At 42.1% G+C, this 11569-nt stretch overlaps 1 protein-coding gene across 1 annotated transcript; it reads right to left on the bottom strand.

Moving 5' to 3' along the window:
* Positions 1–1486: 1486 nt before the first annotated feature.
* On the bottom strand, positions 1487–10256 carry LOC130401949 (poly(rC)-binding protein 2-like). The gene is made up of 13 exons (XM_056605996.1): positions 10089–10256; positions 9375–9514; positions 8992–9015; positions 8848–8880; positions 8601–8717; positions 8292–8423; positions 7694–7822; positions 7422–7496; positions 7077–7118; positions 5669–5768; positions 5225–5277; positions 4725–4894; positions 1487–2861 (listed from the first exon to the last, which is right to left on the bottom strand). The coding sequence occupies exons 2-13, from the start codon at positions 9384–9386 to the stop codon at positions 2825–2827; spliced, it is 924 nt and encodes a 307-aa protein (XP_056461971.1). The 5' UTR covers positions 9387–9514; positions 10089–10256; the 3' UTR covers positions 1487–2824.
* Positions 10257–11569: the final 1313 nt, after the last annotated feature.

The following is an 11569-nucleotide window of genomic DNA, read 5'->3' as shown; positions in this document are numbered from 1 at the left end:
TTGTCATTTTCTACAGTCTGTGTTTTAATATCAGTGTAAATATTTTACATTGTAAAATGAACAAATTTTTTTAAATATAAGAATAATTTAACGGTGCTGATGTTTTTAATTAGAAGGCGCTAATGTACATGAAGGTAAGAGTGTGATTCTAGAGCAGAGCTTCTGTTCGTGTGTGGACGTCCACTGGATCAACTAGACTGGAAACGCTTTTTACAGATGAGCAATATGTATTCTCTGTGCTATTTCCTTTAAAAGGTCGAAGCAAAGTGATATCAGACTGACTTGTGGTGGTATTGCAGTGCGACTGTATAAAAAAAAAAAAGGCAATACCTCTTTCCCAACCTCACCTTGTACATCGACATGTACATATGACAAAAGCATGCTTGTAGACAAAGAATATGGGTTGCATATCATGTATTTATGACTTCACCTATTGTAATTTATCTTTTTAACTCTTGTGAAAATAACGTCGACCTAACAAAACCGAACAAATTACAGTTCATTAAAAGTGAACTTTTCAACTACATATGAAAAGATTTGTGAAAGCTAACAAATGAGGTCTGGAGCCAATACTATCTTAAACGTCAACTTCTACACAACTCTTAAAATGGACAGCTATGGGATTGAAAGCTGATCATTTGAATTGGGATTCCTAGAATGTTAATACTATATATGCATCTTGCTTCCTGTAAATCCAATATAACCATCATGGTTTTGAAAGATCCAATCGATCTTTTACAAAAATTGGCAACCATAGGTTTGTTTTATAGACTCTGCAAATATGTAAAACACTGACTTTGAATGTTCAATTGTATTGTTTTATCCTCCTGAACGATGTTAACACAGGTTGATGTGCCCAATGAGGCTCTATACAAAATCACAAATTTCCTTTAGTTTTTTGTAAATTCATATTAAAAATGACCTATAATCCTTTAAATGAACATAGACTTTGACTCAATCTTAATTTACAAATATTATTGGTGAAATACAACTCAAATTGAAGACTCAAATGTGATGAAGTCCCCTCCCCATACTCACACCAGCATATTATTCGGAAATAGTTTGCAATTGACAATCTGCATGGGCTCATTCAGACCAAACATGAACTCAGATGTCCCCTGTGTCCTTCAATGCGCAGACTTTTTGCCAACTACTCAATCCGACTTCAGTTCAAACCCCAATTCAAAGCTGAGCAGCCGAATGACTTGGCACTATCCCTAAATAAGCTAGATAATGGCAGCTTCAATACTGTAGTACTTTCATCTTGAACTTCTGGTTCTGTCCCTCAACCAAAACCAATTCTCGAACAAAATACAATATTGCCAAAAAGCAAAAATACTGCCCTCTAGTGTCTGTATGTTAGAGGTACTTGTATGTTCCGTTTATGCCGATTTGAACCAAGTTGTAATATTTTTTTTAGTACTGCATTGTGTATTGTAATTGTGTACAAAAAATATATTTAAGAGAACAGTTTAAAATAAAAGTTCACTCAAAACGCAGACTGTGTGAACGTTTTGAATTTATTTCATCAGCAACTAACAAAAAAAAATCTCACAGCATTTCCATTTTTTATTTCTGCCATCTTCTTTTTTTAAACATTGTTGGGGCACCCAGGTCTACAGTCTCAAAAACGTGCACAGAAGGTGTTTCTTTCCTGCAAATAATGAAAATAAAAATCTTGACTCGAGCAAAGCAAAGAGCAGGAACCCAGCGTCAAACCGCCCCCGCAACACCCGTCTACTTCCAGAGCTCAGTGACCCACTTCAGAGCAGCCTCGCATTCGTAGAGCAACCGTTGCTTCAGGAGTTATTAATCCACTTTGGTAGTTAAAAAAAATATTTCCTCCATTTTTAAAACAAATATTCCAACTTTTTTTTTTGTCGTATATATATATATTTATATATCAGTCTCTACAAAAAGAGGCAAAGACCACTCTGCTTTTCTCGTCCAGCGTAGACAAACCCTGGCCCACACCAACCCCACCCCGTCCCGGCAACGAATGAACATACAGGGGCCACTGGGCCGACGACACAAGGTGGGACAAACAGGAATGACAGAACGAGGAAAATAAAAATAAATGATAGAAGCGACATGCACAGTACGACATGAATGAAAATCTGCAGGATTGTAATCCCAAAGTGTTGCGATCAATACTTCTAACCCAATGTTTGTCTGTGACCGTGCAAGCTACATACTCCTCTAGGGTGACAAATGTGACATGGTGGTGGTTTGGGGACTGTAAAATGTCTCTTAATCCAAGTGTGTGTTAAGACATTTCAGAAACAGTTCAAAAGGTTAGGCCATTGTAAAAGACTGAAGTAAAAAATAAAAATAAATAAAGGGATAAAGAAATATTAAAAGCCACTATTCTTATTTTTGATACTTTTTTATTTTTCCATTTTTTGGTCATTTCCTTTTATAAGGGAAAAAAAACAAAAAGAACAATTCTTGCTGTACAGCACTTAACTCTTATGCCTATTCAGAGTTGCCCAACTCTACTCTTATGGTGGCAAAGACAGAAAGGAGGGAGGGGAACAGAAGAAAATAAGGGGGAAGAAAACAAAAATAAACTAAATCCTTAAAACCTCCAAAATGGACTCCAAAATGCGAATTTAAAAACCAAATATTTTCTTTCGACTAAAAAAAACAAAAATAAATAAACACACCAGATCAAATGAATGGCAGATGACGTGTTTCAAACCAAGGGAGAGGCAGGGTAATACATAAGTTTATAAGTTGGATATTTGCATTGACTGGTAGCCATCGGTGTATGTGTGCGTGTATACGTTTCTATACACGTGGAGCTAGTGCAGATGCAGTGTCTTCAATTGGCTGCCAGTCCTGTGGCCTCGGAGGAGAGCCTAGGGAAGGAGCGAGAAAGAGCACCAGAGAGAGAGAAAGAGAAAGAGAGAGAGAGAGTGAACAGAAGTACACAACAAACATATAGCAAGAAAGCAGGAGTGGGGGTGAGAATTAGGCATGCAAAACAACTCTAGGTACTATTTACATTATCATCATGTCTTACACTCCAGAAACATCATTTTGATTCAACTAAATTTAGAGTGGGACACTACATAAATCACGTTGCACTAAAGTGTGCATATTCACCATTATAACCAATTCACCAAAACAATGGTTCCTAGAAGGGCTGCAAAACTCCTTTGTAAAACCCTCTGGAGATTTTGCCTATAAACTATTCGAAAGGGGGGACATGAAAATCGATTCCTGAGGGTGGATTATTTTGGTAATAACAACCTGTATTTGAATAGTGGTTGCACACAGGTGCTGGGGAACATGACATCCAAATCCTACCAGCTGTTAAATCAGTCAGAAACCAAAAGGGAGGGGACATCTTAAGGGCGGTTCTTCCTGAGCAAAGCGTACAACAAATAAGGTCCGTGGAAACATACATTTAGGGGAACCCATCGTTCATGCTGATGTTCAAACTCCCTTCAAGACCTTACTGAGCAATCTTAATAAAATTAAGAGGGCACAAAGACACAGCAGACTATTTACAACTAGGAACATGGCTGTTGCCATATTTTGGTGGCTTTAGTATATGTATTGTGTGCGCGTGCACGTGATGCTTTCATGTGAGTGCGACAAGGCAGTCGGATTCAAAAGCGATCAAAGCTTTGCAGGTAACTTTTAGTAGTAGAAGTAGCATTAGTAGTAGTAGTAGCCGCCGTAGTGCACGCATGTAGTTTCCACCATTAGTACGGGGACAGCCTTCGCCTCTTGGACTTGGAGCCCAGCTCGGGGGCAATTTTAGGCTCGGGCGGGGCGCCACTCGTGGCCCCGCCCCCCACGTGGAGGGCCAGGAGGGGGAGGGGCTTGAGACTGAGCAAGCTGGACACACGCGCAGGAGAGCTAGGGGGCAGGGAGTCGTTGGAAGAGGAGGAGGAAGAGGAGGGAAGAGGGAGGGACGGCGGCCCGTGGGCCGACGAGGACGGAGGAATGGAGGCTGAGGGGGGCACCACACAGGAAGAGGAGGAAGAGGAGGAAGCAGCAGAGGAGGAGGAGGAGGAGGTGGTGGTGGTATTGGTGGTGGAGGAGGAAGGACACAGGCTGGTCGGTTCGGGGTTCAGGGAGGAGGAGGAGGAAGAGGAGGAGGAGGAGGAGGGAGGAGGTTTAGAGGACTCTACACTGTAGAGAGAAGAGACAAGCAGAAAAAGAGAGGGACACACAGTCGGGATGGGTTACAGGGTAGGCTGGTGCATGTTGGGGCTGAGGGGGGGTGGGGGGGGGAGGGACGGTTGTATGGTGAGTGGATCCTCCAAAGGTAAAAATGGGGAGAAAAATAAAGCGGGAATTGGGGAATTACTTTCGTAAGAAGAAAAAGGGATGCAGAGGTAATTTGATGTTGGTTCAGAAGGCGGGCAAAACAATTATGTAACCGATAGCGAAATGTGCCAAGTGACCAAATTTGGCATCTGTAGGAAATACCAAATTTGTGGGAGCAATTCAAATGATCCAAAGCATATTAGATATTAGTGCATGCTTATAAGTAAGCAGGTTGGCCTTTATGTTGGATGCATGGAAACACTTTCCTTCCCAATTTCTCTACACAGCAACAGCCTGTTATCTGAAGGTCCTGATAAAAACTATTGACCCCGGAAGGGCAAAAAAGTGCAGACGGCCCCCCTCTCCATTCTTAACCCCCTGAACTCCAAAGGCGAGCCACGGGCTAGCCGTGTCAGCGGGCACCTGGGATCTGTGTTTACCTGGCGTTGATGAGGTACTCGGCCAGGCTGATGCTGGCGGGAGAGCCCGTGATGGTCACCTGGCGGTCGGACGAGCCGTCAACCGGATTGGCAATCTTGATCTGAGCGCCCGACATCTGCCGGATCTCATTGATCTTGGAGCCCTGGCGGCCAATGATGCATCCGATCAGCTGTGGCGAGCGGGAGGAGGAGACGAGAGAGTCAAGAACGGAGTGTGCGTTCGACATGCACGCGGAGGGGTCTTTGTACAGCGCTAAAGCCGATGCTATCCCATCGGGGTTTCTGATAGGGCTCCAGAGAAAACTCTTAATCAACGAGACGCTAAAAAGCAGCTCCAAAGCCGAAACGCAAGTCCCCTTTACTCGTATAAAACTTGCGTAATGCTAAACACAGTGCCTGCCAAGTTTACGGTCGAGGTGACTCTTGAATACCCTCGAGGTGATTGACTCATCCAGGCTCTAAATAAAAGCACTCATAAGTCACTCATCCAATGCCCTTACATCATTTGGAATGGTCATCTCGTGGGAACTTGTTTGGGCAGAAGCATCCATGCCTGAAAGAGAATACGACAACACAAATAGTACCCAAGGACAATACATTTCCAAGAACATACATCGTCTCAGTTTCAATGGCATGTTCAAAGCATCAACAAATGTACTATTCAGGAATATAATCCAAAACCAAATTCATATGCACTTCAAAATGTTTTTTAAGGGCAGTATTGTGTCATTGCAAAAATATTAAGTATTCATACTGTTAATGAATTTATGTATTCAAATATAGAAGACCTCGATTTAGTTTAAATGTGAACTTATAGCTGGGGAATATCGGCTTGAAGAGCAAAGCTTGAGAGGCTTTGAAACCCCCACACTTCACAGGTGTACCACATCCACAATAATGGGGGTGAAAAAAGTGAAAGTCAACTGAGATCTTCTAGAACCTACCGGTGAATCCCTGGTTGCTGGGGGCGATGGGGAAGGGGCTCTGCTGCATGGCCAGCTGGTGTAACTTGGTGAGCTGTGGGGATATAGCAGCAGAGGAAGACTGTGAGAGGATAGAGCAGGGACACAGAGAGACACAGAGAGGGGGGAGAACAAAGAAAGGAAAAATCAGACAACAAGAGTCCAGTCAGTATAAGAGGGCCGAGAAAATAGACAATCGCAGGAAATGAGATCCCACGGACATTCTGGCGCTTTAGTGCCTGAATCAGAAAACGCTGCATACATGACTGTCAATTTGTCTTGCGTTTGCACTCGTCTCAAGGGTATCCAATAGTTATTCTAGGACTTTGTGGCTTGCTCCCGTTTGTTTAACTCTTTGCAATGGGTCACAACTCCCAAGGCAGTGTCCAAAAACTACAAGGCCCACTGAACACCTCAGCATGTGGATCCTAACCGGCTGTGAAGTGACCGGGCATTACATAACTATTTGAGCAGATTACAGTCGTGGAGAAGTCCGACTGTCGCTGTTAACCAGCCCAAACTACGGGATCAGGTTCCATTTCCATATTCACAACTGGAATGGGGGCAGACTCTGACTGGCTACAAAGCTTGATTGGGAGGCACAAGTTTGAATCCCTAAGCAAGGCACACTACAAGATAACGCGTTATCACTGCCAGGCAGTGTGACATGCTGAATTCAGCTCAGACCAATGCCGAGATCTAGAATATCATATATCAGTATTCAGGGACAAATTGGGATAGAACGTTGGGACGCTGGCTCTGGATGGAGCACTACGGTAGCTTGCATCTAGCAGAAGAGGGAGATTTAAAAGAGGTGGGTTCAGCAGCCAGCTTCTAAACAAGTTAGCCAAAAAGTAGAAATAGAAATCTAGAGAATCTAGAGAAACAGGAAAACCAAGTGGAAAAATGCTTGAAAAATAGAAATAGAACGCAATAAATGACAGATAAGGAACAAGAACAAAAGAGGGAGGAATGTTACATGTGAATGAGTGGAAAGCTTCGACTAACAAGAATAAAACCAAACTTCAACTTTAAAAGCCATTGACGCATGCAAGGATTCGCGTAAGGAAACAAGGCTGCAGTCATACCAGTATTGACTGGCCACTGCATATTGCACCAGTTTTGAAAGGTTTACAATTGCATTCCTAATTAGATAGGTTTGTTGAGAAATTATCAAATGGCCTACTTCTAAGCATATTTACCCCAAAATCCTGCAAAGATGAACGACATTTGAATTCCAGTTACCATTTCTGGTTTGACTACAGCGTCAATGGTTGCAATGCACACACACGCAGACAGGGCAGGTGCTTTTTGAAGTGCCGATTAATTGGAGATGATTATTTTACGATTAATAAGGGTTTAAGGTCATGCAGAAGTCTATGACACTTACATCTGGCTGTGGAATCGCATGCTGTCCTTGTACAGCATACGCCTGAAACAAACGAGAACAAACGTTCATGCCTTACGACTTGTTAGGTCCACTTTTTTCCAAGCCCCTTGAACACACCAATACAAGAGTTATTAAGTGGTGTTAAGGTTGCTGTTCATCTGAAAAGGTGCATTGTCCAAAGTGTCGACAAAATTGTTAAAGTTTAAGCCCATCAGGAAAGTCTGTGAAATAGAACAACAGCTGTTCCGCTAAATTACCTTTCCTTCCCTTTGCTTCTTAACATTACTTGTAGGACCCAAAGTGCCATATTTTTGGTGGCCAACATTAGTGGAAAAGGTAGCGTACCTGTCCACCGGAGAAGATGACAGGGGATCCTGAAGGCTTGGGTCTGTACGGGATGGTGACTCCCTTAGGGGGAGACTGCTCAACACACAAAAAACAAAACAAACGTAAACACATGGGTATACTTCTCAGGGTGTAAACACAACCTTGACGACTATTGATATAGATACTTGAGAACGAGCCAAGTAGTAAATTATAATTTTAACGATCATTTTACAATTATCTGCATTAGACTTACAAATGGAAAATATTTTTTGTTGCGGAGCGCAACTTACCTCAAGCATAATGACGCAGATCTGCTTGACACACTCTATAATGGACTGGGTGGTGCCGGCGATAGTGATGGCCCGCTCCGTAGAGTTAGGAAGCATGTCTCCTGCCACTTGTACCTGAGCTCCTGTTGACTAAATGAATAAACAAACATCCCGTAAAACTGGAAGTTCCCTTCTGCCACTGGGACGCAGCTAACCAAATAGAACAGAGGCACGCAGCACAGCGATTGATACTTTCATAAATGGATCATCGATATTAATAAGAACACAAACCATGATTTCACTATACTTTGCTGAGAGTTTTTTTCCACACAATAACCTTTTTAAAGAAAAAAGTTGTTGCAGATAAGAGTTGAGAGCTATAATTGGTTGTAATTTGTTAATTTGTGACCGCAGCAGGCTTACTACAGACCAACAAGGCATCACTCCCTGAATGCAACACATCTCAATTGTGGAGAAAAGTAGGGAGGGAGCAGTGGAGAGACCTTTATTTGGAGTGCCTATTTTCAATCTCATCTCTTCAGCTCATTCTTTACAACTATCAAACCTTACCTAGAGTACCTTTAATGTATAATGGACATCCAATGAAAGAGGCACGTACCTCTCGAATTTCCTTGATCTTGCAGCCACCTTTTCCAATGAGGGAGCCGCACTGACTAGCAGGCACCACAATACGCAGAGTCACTGGTGGCTTACTGGTTGCCGTGCTGTTGGTCATGGAACTGCTTATATCCTGAAGAGAAATTCCAGAATTGACAGTGATGCTTCAGGTTCTGTGACCTGCATAACCAATGAAGGTTGTGTAGGGCGACCCTCCAAATGCAATCTTTATAAAAAACTGTCAAGACACCAACAGATATTTAAAGCATTTGAAGAAGGCAGGACCCTTCAAGTCATCTCAGGAGCTTACCTCTTCCAGCTTTTCGATGATCATGGAGAATGCTTTGAAGATGGCGGTGGTTGGACCGGCCAAAGTGATGATCCTCTCCGGACAATTGCCCTCAGAGATGTTGATGCGAGCCCCACTCTACAGACACACGAGTGGAGGACAGTCGGTGTTTCAGCAGTGTAACAAATAATCACCTGACTGTTACGGGGGGTTCAATAATCATGAGCTTTCTAGCATGCTGAAAAGGGATGAGTGAGGGGAAACTCACCTCTTCTCTCATCTTCTTCACAGATTCACCTTTCTACAAACAGAAAGCACGGTGTGTTAATGCCATTGTCGTTCAAATACAGAAAATATAATCCGAAATGTTATAAACAGTGAATGCAAACAAAAAAATGTACGCCGTCATTACCTTGCCGATGATGCTTCCAACTTCCTAAATTACGGAGAACAAGAGGGGGAATGTTGACATTATTTTTTCTAGAAAGAAAACATGAAACGACCACGTCTCCTATGGCTCCAAGGAACTTTGCAGATACTTGGAGCCTCAGGTAAATAAATATATTGATCTCTTGAGCGCAACTCAATTACATTAAACTATGGTTATTCCATTAGGACCTTGGCAAGCAAATACAAATATGTACATAATCTTTACATACAATTTCCTTACAATGGTTCAATTACAGAGTGAACGTTCAACACCAAGATAATGCCCACGACTGGTCACTAGAGCCATTAGGCTTAAGTATTGAGGGCATTACGGAGGATAGACAGGTAGACCATTGATTTATTTACCTTGCCATGCATGAGCAGCCGGATTGTAAGAGTGACATTAAGTCCTCCTTCAATCACACCGGAGTCCAAGTCAGCCAGCTTGCCGGTCGTTGTTGCTCCTTTTATAATAGAATCGGGGTTCTTTGGACACGGAGATGGATCTTGGGGAAGGGACGAATTTAAAAAAAGGCTCCGTTAAGTGGGATAAAGCCAAATCTCGCTTGAAACGGAAGTTTATTTTATTGTATGATTAAGGTTATCACGTGTATCGTATACATCGTATACAATTTGATAAGCCTAAACAGCATCGAATGTGATCAGTACGTCAAGAATAGAGGAGGTAATAGTTGATGGTCATAACTAGGCTAACCGGCTACAGTTTAGCACCCAGTGATGGGCGAAGGAAATGAATGGAGCATGTGTGCGCTGGTTAGCACGCTAACTGGTTAGCCCAAATATGTACGGTGTCATTCTGAAACCACTTAATCTCCAACCGTATATCGGAAATAAAGACAAACCTCTATACCTGTAAAGCAGGTCACATTTTAAATCAAATGGTGTCCTCATTTTTATATTATAAAGTTTGGAGAAGTGTACATTTGCTGTAGGCATGCTCTTCTAGCGGCCTAGCTCCCTCACGTGAAGCCTGTTAGCAAAGCGGCTAAACGCGTTAGCTGCGGCGCGAAAATTCTTTCAGCAAATTTTGATCACAAAAATAACAATTAACCACCTTACCTGATGCCTGCGTTTCGACGTGATCGGGGGGAGGGTGGGGTTGTAAGGGTAGAAGGGGAGAGGTTCGGGAGGGTAGGAACCCGGGGGAGAGTTTAGAAAGGATTCGGGGAAGAGGGAAGAGTGATGTGAGATCGAGCTCCACTCCTTTACACAAAGACAACACAATTATAACCTCTGAACTTTCCACTTTGCACTATCCCGCCCCCTCTCTCCAGGCAGCTCTCGCTCTCAGTGGGATTTGTGGCTTCGTCAACTAATGTAACATGAATAGAACAGAAAATACTGAATAGTCTACCTTTTGAAGGCAAAAGTTCGGTTTTAATCTTTGCTTGCATGTTAGGCGGTCTGCGACCAAAAAAGGGGTACATTAAAAACACAATACATTCAGACAGGACACATTATTAGAATTAATTTACATAACACATAAAAAGGTATATATATATATATATATATATATATATATATATATATATATATATATATATATGATTTGTGCTCGGGTACCAGGTGGCTCTTACCATTGAGATTTTTAATGGCTACGGTGATAAACACATTTTATAGATGTTTTTCATTGCGCATGGGACTCTGTACCCTCTCTCTGAGGGCAGTAGCTGAAAGTGTTGGTCTAAGGCATGGTTGCGGTTGTGTATGATCTTTCCCTTGGTGAAAGGACACATGTAACAATGTTATTTACAGTCTGTAATGTGCCAAATTCTACTAGTCTGGAAAGCTAACCAGGACTCTTAGTTTAAATTGAATATACTTTCAATTAGATATTGGTAAACTATATTTAAAGTGCATTGCTGACCTTAATATTCCTTAGTTTCATGCATCAGGAATAATCGTTGTGCTTTAAAATAAAATGCATGCTACCTACATGATAAAAAATTGGTCCAACAGTCTCCAGTTTGGAGCTCACTTGCTCCACCTCCTGGCTCTTAACCGTAATTAGGCGAGTGCTGCACGCAAATATTGTTCTTCATAAGTTTTATTCAACATTTCTTTCTTTCATCTTAATTATTCTCTACAAACTTTGGGACCTATCTCCTTCCTCAAATGCTCACCTAGAGACTCCATTTTCACTCCATTCAAGTTTTAAAATTTTCAAAATAGCTTGGAATTGCGCGGTTCTTTTCAGATGTATTAAATATTTTATACTTTTTAAGATATTCTACTTTTAAAATACTGTGGCGACTCCTACGGGGTCACGCATGGGATCCTGGGAATCAGTGTTGTCTGTTTGAACAAAGGGTCTTTGTCGTCCTTTCGGTTATTGTTAGGTTAAGTGGGTTTGGGTTTGGGGGGTTTGGGGTCTTTATTGGTTGTGTGTTGTGTGTTGTTTAATGTTAACATGTGTGGGTATCGTTGCCGCCACCGTCACCGAAAATGGCATGTTTGTTTGTTGGGTGTGCTTGGGGGTTTCCCCTACACGAGTTTTGTTGATAATTAAGGCAGTCCATAGGGGGGGCTCCCGTCTCATC

This window comes from Gadus chalcogrammus, chromosome 13 (genome assembly GCF_026213295.1).
Source record: "Gadus chalcogrammus isolate NIFS_2021 chromosome 13, NIFS_Gcha_1.0, whole genome shotgun sequence".
Lineage (NCBI taxonomy): Eukaryota > Metazoa > Chordata > Actinopteri > Gadiformes > Gadidae > Gadus > Gadus chalcogrammus.
Note: the sequence above shows the minus strand (reverse complement) of the source record. Positions and strands in the feature narration are given on the sequence as shown.

Coding starts and splice junctions, on each gene's coding strand:
- LOC130401949 (XM_056605996.1), bottom strand. Junction 7,497..7,693: donor TCTGCGTCATTATGCTTGAG/GTAAGTTGCGCT, acceptor TGTGTTGAGCAG/TCTCCCCCTAAGGGAGTCAC. Junction 5,278..5,668: donor CAGCAACCAGGGATTCACCG/GTAGGTTCTAGA, acceptor ATTCTCTTTCAG/GCATGGATGCTTCTGCCCAA.